This window comes from Chenopodium quinoa, unplaced genomic scaffold, assembly GCF_001683475.1.
Source record: "Chenopodium quinoa cultivar QQ74 unplaced genomic scaffold, ASM168347v1, whole genome shotgun sequence".
Taxonomy (NCBI): domain Eukaryota; kingdom Viridiplantae; phylum Streptophyta; class Magnoliopsida; order Caryophyllales; family Amaranthaceae; genus Chenopodium; species Chenopodium quinoa.
The window spans coordinates 3,361,585-3,383,200 of NW_018744092.1; the positions used below are offsets into that span (position 1 = coordinate 3,361,585).

Here is a 21,616-nt window from a genome sequence, read left to right on the forward strand (position 1 = left end):
TACAAATGCATACAGCTTTAACTACATTCAAGTAAAAGTAAAAACAAAGTGAAGAAAATAAACCAACTGAAATATACAGTGAACTATTACAACATGCCAGTATCGTTCTTAAGCTACATCTCATATTTCAAAATTTTCTAAACGATACAAGATTAACCCCTCTCGACATGGGGTTGTAATCCAAAACAAGAAAAATGTAACTTAAAGAGCATTGTCAAAATCTCAAGACACTTTGGTAAACAACAAAGATGTATTTGTTCCTCCAAAGCCAAATGAATTTGACATAGCTGCTGTAATATTCATTTGTTTTGATGCAGTCAATGGCATGAAGGCATCAGAAAATACAAGGTCTGGCTGGGAAAGATTGAGAGTCAATGGCGCAACTCCCTGCAACAATGCAACCATAAACCATTACACATATTCTAATGAGTATAAATGTTTCTTGTTTGGCTTTTCATAGTAACATGTTAAGTGGAAACAGATATTTGGACGCCTTGGCCAGAACTGTAAATTATTGAACGAATCCAAATTCGTCATGCATCAAGAAAGATAGCTCTACATAGTTTGTATTAAAGAATAAGTAGAGACTGCCTCAACAATAGATGTGCTCTATTTTCATCAATTTTTCTTTAGTTGTATTTCACAAATCTAGGCATTAAGTGTCATTTTATTAAATTCAACAGTAAATACACAATGTCATGTGAATTTTATCAAGAGTTAACATAGAACTATAGCAACAAAAAGAAAGAAAACACTTACATGATGAATAGCCAAGACACTGAATATAGCCTCCACAGCTCCAGCTGCGCCTAAAAGGTGTCCAATTGCACCCTGATATTGTGCATACAGTAGCGCATAAATATATCATACCGAAAAGCAGACCATGTGTAATTTTCAAGAACTGTCAACTGAACATTAGCAGTATCATCCACTTCAGAGTGCATGAAACATATCTTTAAATAAATCACCAAGTCAAGAAAACATTTTCAACAGATCTACTCTCAAGTTTACCTTTGTTGAAGAGAATGCTAAAGCACCAGACTTTGCATGCTCGCCAAATGCTACTTTGAGTGCAGTGGCTTCTATGGCATCACCTGTGCATACATGCAAATTAGGTATGACAGGACCAAAGACACTACTAGTCTACTACTCCAAAGAGCCAGAGAGTTAATTCATTACGAACTGATCCAACAACTTACCTAAAGGTGTTGATGTAGCATGAGCATTCACATAATCCACTTGGTTAGAATGAAGACCTGACTGAAAATATAAGATGAGCAAGTAGTATACTGTTATATGAAGTGTGAGTTTGATGAAATTAAAATCTCAATTAGGATTTTATCAATCTCATGGCCCAGGTTTTGGAGATGAAAAACGAAGGTCTTTGAGTCTGAATTGCCACAAAGCTCACAATTATTTTTACATGAAGGCAATAGCTCAAACCCATTGACATGAATCAAAGATAAATTTAAGGCACTAATTTATTGTTGTACACTAAATCGAAAACATGAATTGGAAATAATAGAAACTTTAAGAATGTTTTCTTCTACTTATACCACTACTACAATATTGCCCACTGCAGCTTTACACTGCATTTCAAGTAGAGGAATAAATCCAACACATGATTGGTTCATGTGCACTGTGCATAAAGCCATCAAATACTATCAAACTAAATAGCACTTTCAGATTGCTTGACATACATAAATGGTGGAGTTTCAGTTTTTAACAGGTAACAAAAAGGCACATGACAGGCGTCATGACCTCCCTCTCTCAATCTGTATCTCTTATGCCATCAATTAGAAAGATGTAGAAAGGAAACCTTTACAGACAGCAACTTTACCTGTTTTAAAGCACTTGTCATAGCCAGGATGGCACCTCTTCCATCATTATGAGGTTGAGTTATGTGATACGCATCACCTACAAGCTAAAAACGTCAAGAAACCTCATATAGAAAGATCACAATTTTTGTAATGGATTTAGTTTGAGAAATTACCTGACATCCCATAGCCACAAAGCTCCGCATAAATTTTTGCACCGCGTTCCTTAGCATGTTCAAGTTCCTTCAACACAAGGATGTACGCTTTAGATGGTACTAGATGAAGGAATAGCAACATTCAGACTAGGTTACTGAAAGGAACTGAGAAGTACTGAGGGAAATTTAAGTTTCAATTACATGTAAGAAACCGTACAACTTTAAGTGATAGCATAAAAGATAACATGATATCAAAAATAAACCACAGTGAACAACTAAGCAATGCAGAGACATAACAAAACTGATCAACTTACTTCCAATACTACAACACCACAACCTTCACCGATTCTGCAGACAAAACAAGTCAATTCAATTAAGAAGCAACATAGATACCAATAGAATAAAGATATTCTTAAAGTTTTACACTTTTATGCCAATTTATTTGCAATAACACCTCAAAGAAGCTGCAAGCATCATCTTACACAAAACCATCACGTTCAACATCAAAAGGTCGAGAAGCTTCACAAGGGGAAGTATTGTACTTTGTGGACAAAGCTTTCAACCTGCAGGTTACAAGAATTTACTCACTTTTTATTTTGAACAATTTTTATTACTTTAGCTGCACACATTATTTCAAGTGAATGAAATGTAGATAAGGATGTCAGGGATGGAAATATATAAGACACATTATGGAATTAACGATACCTTTTAGGATAACAGGCCATTAGAAGCAGGAAATGAAAAGAGTTCAATGAAATGGAAAACATTTATACCCCTATATGACTTAAGCAGGAAAGGCTAACTAAACATAGCAACTGAAAGCAATAAAAGAATCACTGTAGCATTTAGCCTATAATTATATAATTAATGTATAACCATCATATGATGGTTCAAGATCAACAACGGCATCAACCTTAATAACAAGAAGCTCAATGATTTGTTCCTCAATTAACTTTCAGAATTTAGTCTGACATCATTTTTACAAATAAAAACTTTTATCTTTGAGGAAGACCGGGAGGGGGGAACTTCTTCCTGAATTTTAGACTTTTGAACCAACAATGCTTCTCATGTAAGAGTGATACCTGCAAAAACCTGCAATGGATAAGGCATCTATGCTGGCCTCTGTTCCTCCAGCCACCATGACATCTGCATCTCCAAATAGAATCATACGAGCAGCATCTCCAATGGAATGCGCCCCAGTTGCGCAAGCTGTCACTGCAGCATGGTTTGGTCCCTAGATTCAAAAATAAGACTATGCATGCATATACGCTTTCAATATTCCAACAGTGAACAAACATGTTGATATGGGATAAAATCAAATGAGAGAATCATCACTTTAAGTACATTAACCCATCAGATTCAACATTCCAACACTGACCCCAGCCGGTAATCAATATCACAGTCTAATTGCCAATCTTCATCACTCTCAATGGCTAAGATGAGCTTGAGGGGTGATGATTCTAGGTCCAGTGAGAATTGTTAGTAGTGCTTTCATGGTTAAGAGCTAGAATATTCAGATCTCCCTGCACATTTTTATACAGAGGTTTAAGGCTCCTCATAAGGCATGCTTTTTTGACTGGGAAGTGATTAAGGGAAGGTTCTTACCAACCAATGACATTCAAAATTTTCAAAATAAATCTCACCTCAGAGATTAGGTGCAACCTCAGGAAGAGGAAGAACCAGGAGAACACCTCTTACTTTCTCCCACGGGTTCTCTACGGCTCTTGCTTAAGCTTTTCATTTCAATTGACCCAGATTATAAATGTTTTGATAGTATGAAAACAAGGCTAATGCATATGTCAGTGTTACCTAATACTCTACCTCCACCTCCACCCCAACCCAAACCGCATACCACATATAGAAAAAGGTCAATTATAACACAAAAGTGGTAATTTTTGGCCCAATGTAACAAATTAGGTAGCGAAAAGCATATCGTAATGAAAGCTATCATTTAACAGTTAACTATGATATAATGATAAAAATTATGAATAAAGTTAACATGATGTGGTTAACTATTTTGAACTGAAAGGAGTATCTTATTGGGGACGTACATTGGAAACATGGATGTAGCAAGCAATGGCATTGCTTTTATAAAATCTAATGTTACTTCATTAGATCTAAATCTATGTAAAATATATACAATTTAGATCTGTGAAATTCTACAAAACATACAATTTCAAAAAGCTACACTTAAGCTAAGAAAAAGCGCCAAATCAATACGGTAACAACAATCATCATATACAATTCTGCATAAATGAAGCACAAAGTTGATTACACAAATTCATAGGCAGCATGTTCAAGGTTCACCAGAGCCAAAGGAAAGTTCAGAAGATACAGAGAAAACATATAGATCCAAAATAAAAAGAAATTTTTAAATGCAAGAATACCTGGAATCCATACTTCATGCTCACATGACCTGAAGCCATATTGATTAATATCCTAGGAACAAAGAATGGACTGAGACGTCGAAGACGCTGCAAACAATGTACAAACTTTTAGTGTCAACCTCTGATTTCCCTTTTTTTCCTTCAGATAGTAGTTAATTTCTAGCTTAAACAAAAATAATATGTGAAACTTCCGGCAGACTAGGGTATATAGTGAGATTTTTTAAAAAATAGGGTAATATATCACTTTAAAACAACAAACCAAAAATATCATGCTGATTAGAGTAGATAGAAATTATATTTTGGTTCTAAAATGCTGATCAACTTTTTGCCTTTGGCCCACTACCTCTGGCAGGAAAAATTATCCTACTTGTATGCTTTTCTATAGATCACTTGGAACATTTTTGTGTTGATAAGGAAAAAAATCGTTGAAATATAGTATCTTCTGCAAAGAACCAAATATCTACCTTTTCACAAATCAGCTGAGCAGCATCAACAATATCATTCATGCTACCAATACCACCACCAATGGATACTCCCTGTTGCCTTCTCATTAGCAAACAATATAGCCCAAATTCTTAACTAAGATTACAAACGCATTTATTTTTGCCACCTGAAGAGCAAAAGAATCCTTACAGTTCTTTCTTTCTCATCCTGCTTCGTCGGAATCCAATTTGCATCTTTAAGGGCCTCATCTGCAGCACATAGTGCATATCCTATAAACCTTGAAATTGACCTATGCTCCTGGTTATACAAAAATAACCAGACCATTGTTCTGTTAATATATGTTCATCTATTGCTCAATAAGGCCAATACCAATACAGCACAAATTTTCAAAGTTAAAAGTTTTGAGTACATTACAGACTCAACGGAAACTGCATTGGTAACACACGCACAAATAACTTATTCATTAGAAAATTTACAATTGTAACTTATGATCAAAATCGAATACGGCCGTGTATACAAAAAAAATACATATACAGTAAAAAGAGTTCAAACATAGAAGTTCCCAGTTACATTAATGACTCAACCAACAATATGTAAAAATTATAACTTCGGATCAAAACGGTATGCAGCCATGTATTGGTCTGTCAATAACTTTTCGTCCACTGATTTATAAGGACAATACTAATAGAGTATAAGGAGTTCAAACAAAGAAGTTCTGGTCTACAGTAACAGAATCATCGCATGAACAGGTACTATTCATCAGGACAATTTCGAGATTGGACTGAATCAAAACACAAGTTGGTGGTTGTTTTCGAACCATCAACTCAAACTGATAAAAATCACTAAAACACCAGTTTAAAAGACCAGGCTAAGTTATTAATATTGCATTATAGTTCAGTTGATCATTAAACTTCTCTTCCTTAACTTACGTGTCAAAAGAGTACGTTACAAGTTAAAAATAACGAAGGAAGTATTAAGTTTATTAAGCTAATAAAAAATCAAGAATAAACTATCACAAAATACTAAATTCCAATGTAATTTAAAACTAAGAAGCAAAAATTTGAATAAAAACCTTGAACCAAAAGAGGTCGTTGAATTGGCCAGAATCAGTTCCAGAAGGAACAACAGCAGCAACTTTAGACGTCAATTGATCAAAAACATGATTCTGCGTTTCAACATCGAAATTATCCAACCTAAGATCCTTAATAGTTAAAGCTCGAATTCCACATTCACCTTCAATTAATCTCTCCCAAGTTGTTCCAACTCCGCAACCAAGAGGCGTTACCATGCCTAACCCTGAACAACATTCAGCCATTGAAATTAATTAACTTGATAACAGCGAAAATGAGGAGAGAGAAAGAGATGAGAATTGGTACCAGTTACGACGACGCGGCGGCGATGCGAGGAAGATGAAGATGTGGTTGTTGTTGTTGAAGAGGAGAGGAGACGGGTAAGGTTGAAGCGAGAAGGTAGTATACGACGCCATTGATGAATCGCCATTGATGGAGTGGAGGTCTGAAAAGGTGAGGTTTTACATTCACCTTAAACCTCTGCTCTATGCTCAAACCATGAGATAGAATTATGTAGTTTAAAATAAGGGTATTTTAGTCATTTTACTAGAGTTGCTCAAATTAGTCGATTCAACTCCTGCGCTTCAATTTCTCAAAAAAAAAAAATAAAAAAAAATCACTCCTACGCTCAACTCCATTGAGGCGTACTCTGTAATCTGTATTTCTCCATCATAGCAGCTTCTAACCTTCTTTGTCCTCCATTGAAACAGGCGATGTTAAGACTTTATTTTTCTTGTTTTTTTCTAAAAAATAAATAAATTATCATTGAATATTGATTTTGAAAAAAAAAAAAAAAAAACAAATTATCATCGAATATCAGTTTCCAAGTCTAGGGTTTAATTTCATACTATCGTTGATGTGATTATCAATTTAGGGTTGCTTAAACGAGCGCTTTTATTGCAATTTAAAAAGATTTTCTAAGCGAAAATAATTTTATGCGTTTTTAGCTAAATTTAATCATTGAGTCAATTTGGTTGTTAATTTGTTCAAGGCTTATGCTTATAATCTCTAATGTTTGAGTTAAAAAAAAAAAAAAAAAAACTTTAATGTTTGGGTTTACAGTATTGTCACAGGGGCGGAGCCAGTGGGTCCATCTTTAAAAAAAAAAAAAAAGAGTAATGGACAGAAAGCCAGAAAGTAGGAAGAACAGAAAACTGAACTCTGAAAAGGGAAACCTAACTTTCCTCTTTCCTCTCTCTTCGAAGTTCGAAAATCCTCTGCCAGTCCGCCGCTCTCGCTCGTCGGCTCCACTCCCGGCACTCCGTCCCTCCGTCCGTCGAGTCGCCGCCGTCGCTGCTTCGTGACACACTGCTTCGTCCATTCGTCGGCTCGTCGCTGGACTCGCTGCTCTCCATTCGACTTCGCTCACTTCGCTAAATCGCTAGACCCAATTCACGGTATTTAAATCTGAATTTAATCTCTGAATTATTAGTTTATTACTTGTTTAATTGTTTTATAGTTTATACTTTTATTCAATTATTCTGGGTATTGAAGATTTGAAGTATTGAACTATTGAAATTTTGAAATGTGTTGGTTTATTGTCTTATTGAAATCTCTGAATATTGAAATCTGTTGGTTAATTGGTTTATTACTTGTTTTTTTCTTCTGTTTTTGTGAATTTATTGAAATAATGAAATGCATAGTTAATTTTGTGAACTTTTGATTGCATTATTTTCTCCTGTTTTTGTGAATTTATTGAAATGTATAGTTGAATTAGAAATTTAGAATTTTAGGTTTTATTATTATGTAATGATGTGGAATTGTGGATTGTGGAAATTGATATATATTTTTCAATTTAATTAGGAAATGTCAAAAGATTCACCTAATTCAAACAAATCCAAGGCAACTAGTAAACAACCCGATCTTCGACAATTCTTGTTTAAAAGACCGAAACTCAATGAAAATGAGTCAAATTTTAATATTAGGTATTAACCAATTTGTGTGTTTGAGTTTTTTTTTTTTTTTTTTTGTTTAGCTTTTTGTCAAGTTAAAGCCTTTTGTCCCCCCAGGTTGAAAATCCTGGCTCCGCCACTCTTTAGTCCCATACCAGATCTTTTTTCTTCTAGTGAAGGATGGCAATTGATTTACTCAAAAAAAAAAAAAAAAATTGATAATTGATCGCTTCTAAACATGAAAAATAGTCGAATTCAATTGCATTTTTCAAATTTATTACTAGTAATTTTGAATTTTGGATTGTGTTATTGGATTCAAATATTGAACATGATGAATATGTTCCTTTTTGTGCTGATATGTAATCTTATACAGAATTGTTAATTCTTCTATTCCTTTATTTTTATCGATAGGTTTACGATGTCAGAGACCATGGATGAGATCAAAATTATTGGAAATAATCATCCTGAAGAAGTCAAATGGCTTTGTTCACTGTCTGAGTCGGAACTTGTAAGCTTGACCTTAATTTATGATCAATAAGCTCATATTCCGCTTATAGTATGTCACGAATTCATGTTTAATTAGGCCAAGTAATATAAATTTTTATCTTGAATAGTTTGCAACAAGCCAACAAGAGCTTTAATGGCAAGGCTGGCGACAACTGTCTTTCTTTGATTTTGTTGATAGGATCAAGCATGATTCTACAAACTGAGAGCATTTGTTACCGCTCATCAGCATAACTGTTGTGGTTCATTACTTAGTCAGAAAACTAATATTTGGTTGATGTTTAGATAGTGGTTTGACATACAAATTTAATTGATGATAATTAGCAGATTCATGTTTCAAAAGTTAAACAGATTAAACCAAATTTTCTATTTTTTTTACGTCCTATGCTGCAGTTTATTTTCTCTCTCTGTAATCTGAAAGCATTGAGATACCCATGTCATAATTTTCTACACTAGCGCTTATTCCATACTCTAAAAGTATAATATTCAATGTGGTGCCACTGGGGTGGAGGGGCTATTGCTGTAGACATTTAGTTCTGCATATTTATTATAGATCTGCAACAATCCGTTGGGTTCAACAATGTAAAGACTGATCTGACTAATATTGTTAGGCTATTGTTTATAATCTAGTTGTGGCTGGAAGCTGGATGATAGCTTATGTGAATCGTTTGCCTCCTTATGTTTATATATATATATATATATATATATATATATATATATATATATATATATATATATATATATATATATATATATATATGAAGTCCATTGATAAAACGCAAGTTAATTAATTTGTTGATGCATAATTTATTGCAAAACTTTATTACTGACTTGATGGTAATAAAACGTTGACAGGACATGCTTATCAGCCTAAAGAAGCTTGCCCTTCAACGAGCTCAAGCCGTAGGGCATGAAAGTCTAGCCCAGAAATTTGATCTGAAAATGCTCCGAGCACTTGGCAAGTTCCTACGTTATTTTTTTTTTTTTTTAACCTTTTTTAATAAAAAAAAATAAAAATAAAAAAAAATAAAAAAAATTAATAGAATGGCATAAGCGTTTGGCATGTTGTTTTATGATGAGTGTTCTATTTTTTGGTCTTATCCCTCCATTTTATTTCTCCTAGAAATCTCATATTCAGTAAAATGCTCACCCATCTGAAACTTTGACTCTGTGCCCATTATTTCTGTTATATTGCCTATCCTGAGTTTTAAATGAGGTATTTGGTCAAATTAAATGAGGTATTTAAAACGCGAGTTTTAAATGTGTAATTATAAAACTTGGCACATTTGAGTTTTAAATGTGGTTATGCACCTTTTGGGTGACAGCTAGGAGTAAGAAATTTGAATGATTTATATGCATTGTTGTGCCTTTTGTCTGCTATGCTTGTTTGAAAGTCAAATGTGCCAAGTTTTATAATTACACAGCTTTCAATGGATGTATTGAACAAAGAAAACTAAAGTCTGCAGATTGGCACAACTGATTTATCTCCTCGTCTGCATGCTTTTGCAGGATTTATATTGATGCAACACATCAAAGGAGAAGTAAATGTGAATTGCAATTGACAGGATTAACTGGGTTGGCAGATTTGGTAAATGGATGTAATCTATTGAAATTGGATTTGGAGAATAGAGTAGAGACGGGAGAGCAAGCAAACACAGGAGAACAATCAGACACTGGAAGTCAAGCAAATGCAAAGACTGGAGGTCAAGCAAAGGCAAGGTATGTTTACCCACTCTTGGGTGCAGGAGGTTGAAGAGCTTACCACTATTCAACCCCTTGTCCTCACTTTTTTCTATCACAATAATAAGAAATAGTAATGGAGGGTGAGGAATCATAATATTGCCCTTGGAACTGTATTACTAATATTGGCCAGTTTGGATGTTATTAACCTTCATGGGTAGAAACTAGTGCTTGCCTCCTTATGATAGATACCAACTTACATTAAAAAAAAATAGAGCATACATATGCTTTTAATTTTATACAATTTGGAGAAAGGTTGTACGTTTATATATCAATCCCAATCCACTCTCCCCAAAAGCTAGGGTAAGGAATTTAAAAAAAAAATTGTAGATTGTCTTCAATGTGCTGATGAAACCCACTTATTACTAAACAATGAACAGAGCAATTTGGTTGGTCAAAATTACTATTCTTACAAACTGTTAATAGCTGAGCAAAAAGCTCTTTACCAAACCGGGCCTTTTGAGTTGTGAATACTTCTCTGCATGTCTGAAACTATGAAGTGAAGCTAATAGGCCGTTTGATCCAGAGGCTAATAAATTATTGGAGGCTTCAAAACTTCTGTCACATCTCTGACTATCACCAAAGGTTTTTAAGTCACTGCATCTTCTCTTTGTCTGCCCCAATAATTGCTTACCTTCCCTGCTAGTGATTATTGAAATCTTAGCTGACATTTTGCCCTGTATGAGATTTTTTTGTCTGTGCTAAAAAAAAAAAGGAAAAAAGAAAAAAAAAAACAAATGTCTAGGTTATGGCTGCATTGAGTTCCAGTATTAATTTCTTAAGGAAATATGAATATCATGTTGAAGAATCCATTAAAGAACATTAAAACCAAAAGATACCCAATATTTTAGCTGCACCTGTCTTTTATGCTGGAAACTGATAAAATCATAGAATTCTCATTATTTCTTCTTTCTAGAGAATGGAGAATGCATTTTGATTTTTTTCTTTCTATTGTTGTTGTAAATATCTGATAAACAAGGTAACTAAGACCGCAAAGAAAAAATGAATTCCAGGGTAGCCGTGTGGACATAAAGTAAAATCTAATCAGAGTGAAGTCTTACGCCGTTCAATTTTTGGCATGTGTAACCTCTTGGTGTTGGTGTATGGTTTTCAATAGTGTTGTCTGCTTTTCTCTATTTAGTGATACAAGTTATTACTATTGTCCTTATTGTTCTATCATTTGCATAACTGGCTTTTTTTGCAGATTCAGGTAAGGTGGGACCTAAGTTAAAAAGAATGAAAACTGATATGAGAACTCTGTAGACCAAGACTAACACAGAGTTAGAAGAGGTTTTTGGTAATTTTCTATTGCTGGATGATTTGATGTTTTAGCTTTGCTACTTGATATAATTATTTCTTCACATATTTTCATGCTCAAGTAGTTGCTAACATAGATGTATTTGTAATTGTTAAGACTTAGGGTACCTTTTACTTCTTGCAACCTTCATTTTCTTGGTGTGCCTTATGTGAATGGTAGGCTCTGGTTGTGGGAAGGGTAGCTGCAGTCTTTTGTTAGAATGTGTTTATCGGTAATATTTCCATGTGGTTTGGAGACCAATAATGTCCTGCTATGTGAAATTTGGTTAGCTCCGGCTGTCGAAGGATCATTGTATCGATCATTTTAGAATGTTTTTGTTGGTAATTTTTCCTTGGGGCCTGTTCACATCCTTGTGTAGTTTTTAGTGTTAGGATACTTTATTATTTATCTTGGATGTGGATTATGATGTTACATGTTTCTCCCTCATGGTCAATGGCTCAATGTCATGTCAGTCTGTCTCCGGCAAAACTAGAATGGAATGGATTGCAAAATTTACAAAAAGATTCACTTTTCATTCTATATCAGGGATCATTTTTTTTATTATTCTGCCATCATTGTTGTTATGCTTACCTTGCCAATTATGATGTCAGTGGTATTATAATGAGAGCCTGATGAAGTATTTAAGAAATGTTCATTGTTGGTGTTTGGTTTCTATACTCTAGGTCCAAATCATAATAAGGCCTTGAAGTTGCAGTAGTAGTAGCCGTTGCGGTAGTGGGGAACTGCATTTCATTAATTAATACACTTGAGGTGCTATTTCTACATTGAGGAAAAAATTGAAGGATTCTAGAAGGATGATCAAGGTCATGATTGTCCTGTTTTCTTTTCAGTCACAAGGTTGTTATTGGTGAGGGATAATCATCTTGGGATTAAAGTTTCATATTCATGCTAATAGGATATCTTCTTTTAGCTTGTTAGCTCATGAAAAAACCATCTTATTTTAGTAGGAAAGACAAGGTTGTCGGTTGAATCTGGTTTTAGTTTGTGGACCTGTCGCCTAAAACGTTTGTGTTCGTGTGTGTGTGTTCAAACACTTTTTGGGAATATATTGTATGAAGTGTTTGGAGCAATTGTAGCATGATATGTTGATTTTTCTAATACAAGTAAATGGAGCATAAGATTCTTGTTGAAAGGCTTGTCGGTGTTCCATAAAGGTTAAAGTATTTAGTAATTGTTAGAAATTGATGTATTTGCTTTAATTTCACCTTTGGTTTGTTCCTATAGATAGGTTATTTAGAATGTTTGCTACTATGTATTAAGTTAAGCAAAAATATATGGTAACATGACTTCTTTTCAGAGCATTTTTAGTGCATGATTTATGTTCTACATTTCCTACGTAATTTACACTTGAACTTTTCGTTCTGCAGGTGGACACAAAAGCTGCACGCCTGCAACCTATCTATTGCGGGTCTGCGGAAGGAGGTTGTATCAGATCAAGGGCTTTGTAGGTTAAGTTGCAACTCATGCAGTGTACAATCTGTTGTACCAAGCAAAGTCCAACCGGTTTTAAAATTTGCTCATTTGACTTGAATGAGCAAATTTTGTACTAAGAGTTAGTGATATAAAAATATAGCTTTGCTCATTTCTATTTAAATGAGTAAAAATAACTTTCTTTTGTTAAGTGAAAAACTTTATGTTGTAATTTGAAACTATTATTGTTGTTGTTGAAATGATATAAAAGCTTAATTTTGTTTTTTTATGGTCTGTAAGTTGAAATAGAGAAAAACAAAAGGAAGATTTTGGACAAATTTGCTCCCAATATCAAAAGCAAACTTCAATTCAGGAACAATAACACAAGTTTCATGGCCACCAACAGATAAACCTTTAACTAAATAACCTTCAATTTCAAACCCTTTTCTGTGAACTTTAGCCTTGGCTTTTCTGTACTCTTCTTCTTCAATTGCTCGCCTAATTGCAGAGGATAGACCAGTACCACCACCAGAACCAGACCCTTTAACTGCTTCAACCCGACCCAAACCCAAACTCAGTTTTGGCTTGTCCCACGCGAGTCCAAATCTGAATTCGATATTTTCAGGTCGGTTTCGGATCGGGTCGGGTGTGCTTTTGACACCTCTAGTTACAACTAACAAATATCCTACATGGGTATGCCAAGAAAATCATAATTAAGCAACTACTTATGAAGTAGACGAGTTTGTTCCTATATCCAATCCTGTTGAGATAGTTTCTTGGAAATAAAATCATCCTCTGAAGGCTTCAATAACAGTCTTTCCATAGCATTTAAGGCATTCCAGTTCTTCTAACCAGATTTTCTTGTATCGCAAATAGGGATTCACCTCGAGCATACGAATAACCTTGCAAAAATCAGGAGCAGATGGAGGGGCTTGGTCGTCAATACTATCACAACGTTTGAGCTCACGCAACTGAGAAGGCCTTAGTCATTTTGGGCATTTGGTGACATTTTCGTGAAACTTGTGGTTATACGATGAATTTGAAAATTTTGATGGGTATGGTGAATTGAGTGATAACTCAGGGGTATTTCATGAAAAAACCGATTCTATAAATTATTGGCTAAATGCTGCAGTATTTCTTTTATTGTTTTCAGTTGCTATGTTTAGTTAGCCTTTCCTGCTTAAGTCATACGGGGGTATACTGTTTTCCATTTCATTGAACTGTTTTCATTTCCTGCTTCTAATGGTCTGGTATTCTAAAAGGTATCGTTAACTCCAATGTGTCTTATATACTTCGATCCCTGACATTCTTATCTACATTTCATTCACTTGAGATAATGTGTGCAGCTAAAGTAATACTACGTATAAATTGTTCAAAATAAAAAGTGAGTAAATTCTTGTAACCTGCAGGTTAAAAGCTTTGTCTACAAAGTACAATTCTTCCCCTTCTGAAGCTTCTCGACCTTTTGATATTGAGCGTGACATAAAAGTGTAAAACTTTAAGAATATCTTTATTCTATTGGTATCTATGTTGCTTCTTAATTGAATTGACTTGTTTTGTCTGCAGAATCGGTGAAGGTTGTGGTGTTGTAGTATTGGAAGTAAGTTGATCAGTTTTGTTATGTCTCTGCATTGCTTAGTTGTTCACTGTGGTTTATTTTTGATATCATGTTATCTTTTATGCTATCACTTAAAGTTGTACGGTTTCTTACATGTAATTGAAACTTAAATTTCCCTCAGTACTTCTCAGTTCCTTTCAGTAACCTAGTCTGAATGTTGCTATTCCTTCATCTAGTACCATCTAAAGCGTATATCCTTGTGCTGAAGGAACTTGAACATGCTAAGGAACGCGGTGCAAAAATTTATGCGGAGCTTTGTGGCTATGGGATGTCAGGTAATTTCTCAAACTAAATCCATTACAAAAATTGTGATCTTTCTATATGAGGTTTCTTGACGTTTTTAGCTTGTAGGTGATGCGTATCACATAACTCAACCTCATAATGATGGAAGAGGTGCCATCCTGGCTATGACAAGTGCTTTAAAACAGGTAAAGTTGCTGTCTGTAAAGGTTTCCTTTCTACATCTTTCTAATTGATGGCATAAGAGATACAGATTGAGAGAGGGAGGTCATGACGCCTGTCATGTGCCTTTTTGTTACCTGTTAAAAACTGAAACTCCACCATTTATGTATGTCAAGCAATCTGAAAGTGCTATTTAGTTTGATAGTATTTGATGGCTTTATGCACAGTGCACATGAACCAATCATGTGTTGGATTTATTCCTCTACTTGAAATGCAGTGTAAAGCTGCAGTGGGCAATATTGTAGTAGTGGTATAAGTAGAGGAAAACATTCTTAAAGTTTCTATTATTTCCAATTCATGTTTTCGATTTAGTGTACAACAATAAATTAGTGCCTTAAATTTATCTTTGATTCATGTCAATGGGTTTGAGCTATTGCCTTCATGTAAAAATAATTGTGAGCTTTGTGGCAATTCAGACTCAAAGACCTTCGTTTTTCATCTTCAAAACCTGGGCCATGAGATTGATAAAATCCTAATTGAGATTTTAATTTCATCAAACTCACACTTCATATAACAGTATACTACTTGCTCATCTTATATTTTCAGTCAGGTCTTCATTCTAACCAAGTGGATTATGTGAATGCTCATGCTACATCAACACCTTTAGGTAAGTTGTTGGATCAGTTCGTAATGAATTAACTCTCTGGCTCTTTGGAGTAGTAGACTAGTAGTGTCTTTGGTCCTGTCATACCTAATTTGCATGTATGCTCAGGTGATGCCATAGAAGCCACTGCACTCAAAGTAGCATTTGGCGAGCATGCAAAGTCTGGTGCTTTAGCATTCTCTTCAACAAAGGTAAACTTGAGAGTAGATCTGTTGAAAATGTTTTCTTGACTTGGTGATTTATTTAAAGATATGTTTCATGCACTCTGAAGTGGATGATACTGCTAATGTTCAGTTGACAGTTCTTGAAAATTACACATGGTCTGCTTTTCGGTATGATATATTTATGCGCTACTGTATGCACAATATCAGGGTGCAATTGGACACCTTTTAGGCGCAGCTGGAGCTGTGGAGGCTATATTCAGTGTCTTGGCTATTCATCATGTAAGTGTTTTCTTTCTATTTGTTGCTATAGTTCTATGTTAACTCTTGATAAAATTCACATGACATTGTGTATTTACTGTTGAATTTAATAAAATGACACTTAATGCCTAGATTTGTGAAATACAACTAAAGAAAAATTGATGAAAATAGAGCACATCTATTGTTGAGGCAGTCTCTACTTATTCTTTAATACAAACTATGTAGAGCTATATTTCTTGATGCATGACGAATTTGGATTCGTTCAATAATTTGCTGCAATACAGTTCTGGCCAAGGCGTCCAAATATCTGTTTCCACTTAACATGTCACTATGAAAAGCCAAACAAGAAACATTTATACTCATTAGAATATGTGTAATGGTTGCATTGTTGCAGGGAGTTGCGCCATTGACTCTCAATCTTTCCCAGCCAGACCTTGTATTTTCTGATGCCTTCATGCCATTGACTGCATCAAAACAAATGAATATTACAGCAGCTATGTCAAATTCATTTGGCTTTGGAGGAACAAATACATCTTTGTTGTTTACCAAAGTGTCTTGAGATTTTGACAATGCTCTTTAAGTTACATTTTTCTTGTTTTGGATTACAACCTCATGTCGGGAGGGGTTAATCTTGTATCGTTTAGAAAATTTTGAAATATGAGATGTAGCTTAAGAACGATACTGGCATGTTGTAATAGTTCACTGTATATTTCAGTTGGTTTATTTTCTTCACTTTATTTTAGTTCAATTTAATTATGGTTCAATTATTATATTAAATGTGATTTAATTCTTAGAATGAATTGATTAAATGTGATTTAATTTGCTCAAAATAGCCATAAAGAGGACCAAAAATTTGCCCTATATTATTCGAAAATTCGAACCCTAACCCTATTACTTTCGAAAATTTCGAACCAAATAAGCCCCAAAAATATGATTTTATGTGCTTTTTTGTTCAATTTCGATTATATATGCTTCATGAATTTAATAGCATTGATCTTATGTATAAATTATGAATTTTACATATTCAATGAATTATTTTAAGTGTTAAATTAATTGGGATTAAATTTCATGAAGAACTCTAATTTTAAAATTGAATAAAGATTTAATTTTAATTGTTGGACTGATTTAATTTAATTTTTACAAAAGTTGTTTAAATTAGATTAAAAACACAAAAAAAAGGGTTTTAAGTGGCCGGCAGCCACGGTGGCTGTCGACCGATGCCAGTCCAAAAGGGAGGGGAAGGAAGGCAAGTGGTCCGGGGCGGATGGGCAGCCTTGTAAGCGTTGCACGCTACTGCCGTGGCTACCACTGCTACTGCTTGCTGCTGCCTTATGGCAGTGGCTGCTGTAAAGCAGCTAGCCACCGTGGCTAGCTTTGGCTAGTCAACCACGGTGGCCAGTAGCCGTGCAGTTCAACCTTTCAAAAAAAAAATTCAAAATAAAATTAGATTTTATTTTGGGATAAAATCAAATTTCAAAAGTTGTTAATTTGATGATTATCCATAATTCCCAAATTGAATCATGAAGACTGAAGACTTGAAGAGGTTTACCTTCATTTAATATGTTTTTAATTAAGCAAGTTTTCATAGTACTGGTGATATTCACAATAATGGTCTTTTAGTATACTTGCAGTGGGTTTGTTTATTTTAATATACCTGAACAGATTTTTCGATGTATGTATCTATCATGAATAGTCAATGTTTTTTTATTGTATCTAAACTATTTTTTTGATGTATCTATAATAAATAGTCGATGTATCCGCAATGAAAACCTAATGTATCTATAATTTTTAGTCAATGTACCTGCAATGTATTTTTGATGTATCCGTTCTTCTCACACTTCTCACCATATAGATATATATATATATATATATATATATATATATATATATATATATATATATATATATATATATATATATATATATTCCTTCATCTATAATATGCCATAAGCCTATAGCCTTTTGCTTCCTCTAATTAAAAAATAAAAAGCCCTATAACTTTGTTGGCCGTATATCATGGTGATTAGTAACAAAGCTAAAAGTTCTTTTTGACATCATCTACATAGTACGTTTATCAGTATGTGGCAAAGGGAATACAATATTTTGTAGTGTTTGATAATTTTCATTTCTATGCTCGTGATGTTATGCGTAGTGGACCATTTTTAAATGTCATCATTCTGAGAAACAAGCGTCTGTTTGGGTTAAGTTGATTACACATTTGATCAATAATGTTCAAAATTTAATTGATGAAAGATTTATAAAGTTAATAACAGTTCGTAATTTGTATTATGATGTGTCAAATGATTTAGATGGAAACTCTTGTGGCTACGACATTAAGGACTAAATGATTTGTACAAGTCATGGAGTTGTAGCTTTACTTAATTCTATGATAATAGGTAATGTGCTTTCTTGAAATTCTATTCTTTATTGATACTAAATACGTATCAAATAGATTGAGCATCTTCAAATTTGAATAAGCTATAATGGGTTGAACGATTAAATCATAATTCATGAATGCCAGAATGAATGATTCATACTTATACGTTTTGAAGATTTCAAAACCACAAGATAAAGGCGGATTTAAGTATAAAAACATAAATAAAAAAAATAAAAAAAAAAAAAAACCTTGTTATAAACATTTAAAAGATCAAGAAATAATGATTTATTTTAACACTAATATTTAAGTTTAGAATAACCTATCTATACACATAAGTATATGTGTCAACTATGAATAATATAATATACATGTATTTTCACGTAATTTGTTAATTTGTTCCGTGTCCACACAATAGAAAAAAAAAGGCAAAATTACAACCATTAACGCCAACTTTGAGGGGTGTAATAATTTTTGACACCAACTCGTACCACTAGTTAGATTGACTCCAACTTTGATTAAAAAAACATAAATAACATTAATGATGCTTGAGTGGGGTCTACTTGCTACAAATTTATCATTTACTGTATTAAAATCTTTTTTAGTAATTTGAAATAGATTATTAAATCAGTAACTAAGTTTAATGTGTTGATTATTGTTTAAAACAAAAGCCCCAAATTAAAATAACAATACCCCAATTTTTTTTCCCTCTTCTCCTTTCTTCAGCCATTTTCTTTGCTTGGGTTGCTCCTATCCCTATTTCAACCTACAAAGACATAATTCAACACAAAATTGAAACAAAATCAAACCTAACAACACATAATAATCCATTCAAACAAAACATAATTCTTAAATTAAAAAAAAAATAAAAAAAAAAAAAGAAAGTAAATGGTCGTAAACTTAGTACGCTAGATTCACAATTCCACTTAAAATAACCGAACTTTCATCAATGTTTAATGAATTAAAAATTGTAAACTAAAAAGACAAAACTCAATCCTTAAAGCTTACCAGTAAAGTGCTACAAGCAGAGCCTAATTATCAGCTTCAAAAAAAATTGTTTGTCTTCCAAATTTGGTAAAAATAGCACACTAATTTACAATAATCTACTATTGACTTCAAATCTCTACCAAAAGCTGATGATGAAGGATTGGAAAAATGAGCAATGAAGAGGAAACAGAAGAAGAATCAACAAAGAAGATAACTGACTGAAGAAAAGAGGGGAGAGAAAAAATTGGGGTTTTGTTATTTTAATTTGGGGCTATTTTTTTTATTTTAAAAAAAACAATAATTAACTCATGAAACTTTACTGTTTTAATAATCTGTTTTAAAATACTAAAAACGATTATAATATTGTAAATGATAAATTTCTAGCAAGTGACCCCCACTCAGGTATCATTAATGTTATTTAAGTTTTTCTTTTAATTAAAATTGGTGTCAATCTAATTAGTTATATAAGTTGGTGTCAATAATTGTAACACCCCCTAAATTTGGTGTCAATGATTGTAATTTTGCCTAAAAAATGTTAGGGTTTTTTTAAGCTATACTCCTAAGGTAGTCGAGTTTCTAAGGTGTACCCATGGTTTTTCAAGTTTCTAAGCCGCGCCCTTCAACTGCTTATCAATACTAAAATGTACCCTTATTAGTTGTTTAAAAGTTAATTGAGAGTGATTTAGTGGCTTCAGTTTTCGTTATTAGGGTTGCGGTGGCTAAGATTTCTTTCTCCTATCATTTCCTTACCTTTTATTATCTTTTTATTAAATTTATAGTTAATTTTAGGTGACGTGGAAGTCCCAAAGAGGGTACCATTTATTAATGGTAGTGAGTTGAGGGGCACAACTTAGAAATTTGAAAAAACATGGGTACACATTAGAAACTTGATTACCTTAGGGGCATAGCTTAGAAAAACCCAAAATGTTAATTTCGTTATTGTTTCGGCCGAGGAGAATAGAAATTTTGCATTGGAGCCTACAATAATGGCGTGGAAATAATCGAGTATTAGCAAAGCTTGGGTGGGTTTTAGCAAACTAGAGCAAAAATGAGAACATTCAAGGAATTAGATAACTGATTAACAAACATTCGACAATCTATACTTGGCTCCTCACTCTAATAATAACAACGCATGAAATTAATCAGTAAACCAATATGAAATCAACTCATCCAAAATTGTCAATTTTTCTACAACCAAATTAAATTTCAGTGGACATGTAATGGTTCTAACATTTACTACATTAATGAAATATATCGACAAAATATTAGATTGATGAAACAAACTAACATCAATCTATATACATAAAACAAAGTCCATATTTGTACGAGTAACAACAATAATGTTTGTAAAGTTTGATTTTGAATGAAACATAAACTACCACAGATTATTGGTTACAGCCGCAATAACTACACAGCTGATCAACATAAACCCTAACTATTGAGTAAGTTGATTTTTCATCCAAATTGATGTCATTTGACACAGCATATAATACAAAAATACAAATTGTAAACAATCACTTGGGTGCTTTTAAAAGTTGTTGACTACATGTAACCTAATATAGTAAGCATAGAAATGAAAAGTGTTCATCCTACAAAATATTTATCACATACGGGAAAATGTACTGTGTAGATTATGTCCATAAGCTTTTTTTTTTTACCATATCACTATAACCAAAGTCAAAAGCAGTACATTTTCAACAGTATTTTATTATTAGGTTTCTTTATCTAAAAATGGGCTCTGCTTATCTCACCACTAAACCTTGTTTTTATCCCACCGTCAACCCTCCAATCCTCACAACGTGTCACTTCTTGTCGATAGTTGGCATCCCCATCCATTTTCTACACCGTCGCCGATGAGTCTCCATCCCTTACAGCTTAGTATTTTTGTTCTCCATTTTCTTTCGTTTTGTTTTTTGGCATGCTCAAGCTAAGGGATCGGTGCTATTGGGTTTCTCCCTAGTGTGGCTATAGGTAGCGTAAATCTACAACCTAGAGTTGTTATAGTGTCTTTCAATGCAACCTAGCGTTGATATCTATTGAGGTAAATGTTATTTTTTACCAACAAGTCAAATATCTATCTTGATTTAGGATAATAAAGGGGCTACCACTATAATTACTTGTTATATTCTGATAACCTCGCTAACATAACACAACAAACAAGTAAAGAAGTTATCCTTGAAGAAGTTAGACAAGAGTTGAATTACTATTGTCTATTAAAAAAGTCTAAGTTTAATTTTATTTTAATGTAATTTATGATACGACCTTATTTGTTAAGGTTTGTTACGTGTTAAGTTTTATTAAAATAAATTAATTTTAAATATGTTATGTCATTCGTATGATTAGAATTCATCCACTTATCTTTATTAACTCATGCAAGACATTATATAGTTTAGTACGAGCTTGTCCTAGTTT

The 21,616-nt window shown here is 33.5% G+C and overlaps 2 protein-coding genes and 3 long non-coding RNA genes across 5 annotated transcripts; 3 read left to right on the forward strand and 2 right to left on the reverse strand.

Moving 5' to 3' along the window:
- Positions 1–49: 49 nt before the first annotated feature.
- On the reverse strand, positions 50–6,395 carry LOC110691882 (3-oxoacyl-[acyl-carrier-protein] synthase, mitochondrial-like). The gene is made up of 14 exons (XM_021868853.1): positions 6,180–6,395; positions 5,876–6,099; positions 4,993–5,100; positions 4,824–4,895; positions 4,360–4,446; positions 3,055–3,206; positions 2,455–2,535; positions 2,287–2,320; positions 1,994–2,060; positions 1,841–1,917; positions 1,200–1,260; positions 1,012–1,094; positions 760–831; positions 50–387 (listed from the first exon to the last, which is right to left on the reverse strand). Exons 1-14 carry the CDS (start codon positions 6,301–6,303, stop codon positions 223–225), a joined length of 1,407 nt encoding a protein of 468 aa, XP_021724545.1. The 5' UTR covers positions 6,304–6,395; the 3' UTR covers positions 50–222.
- Positions 6,396–7,039: 644 nt separating this feature from the next.
- Positions 7,040–9,226, forward strand: LOC110691885. Its single transcript, XR_002505354.1, has 3 exons — positions 7,040–7,270; positions 8,177–8,273; positions 9,125–9,226. It is a non-coding gene; the product is annotated as an uncharacterized LOC110691885 (long non-coding RNA).
- A 554-nt stretch (positions 9,227–9,780) lies between these two features.
- On the forward strand, positions 9,781–13,381 carry LOC110691884. Its single transcript, XR_002505353.1, has 3 exons — positions 9,781–9,988; positions 11,214–11,306; positions 12,695–13,381. It is a non-coding gene; the product is annotated as an uncharacterized LOC110691884 (long non-coding RNA).
- Positions 13,382–14,226: 845 nt separating this feature from the next.
- LOC110691886 (3-oxoacyl-[acyl-carrier-protein] synthase, mitochondrial-like) lies at positions 14,227–16,575 on the forward strand. The gene is made up of 7 exons (XM_021868856.1): positions 14,227–14,337; positions 14,564–14,630; positions 14,707–14,783; positions 15,364–15,424; positions 15,530–15,612; positions 15,793–15,864; positions 16,238–16,575. The coding sequence occupies exons 2-7, from the start codon at positions 14,624–14,626 to the stop codon at positions 16,400–16,402; spliced, it is 465 nt and encodes a 154-aa protein (XP_021724548.1). The 5' UTR covers positions 14,227–14,337; positions 14,564–14,623; the 3' UTR covers positions 16,403–16,575.
- Positions 16,576–18,564: 1,989 nt separating this feature from the next.
- LOC110691887 lies at positions 18,565–19,615 on the reverse strand. Its single transcript, XR_002505355.1, has 2 exons — positions 19,226–19,615; positions 18,565–18,983 (listed from the first exon to the last, which is right to left on the reverse strand). It is a non-coding gene; the product is annotated as an uncharacterized LOC110691887 (long non-coding RNA).
- Positions 19,616–21,616: the final 2,001 nt, after the last annotated feature.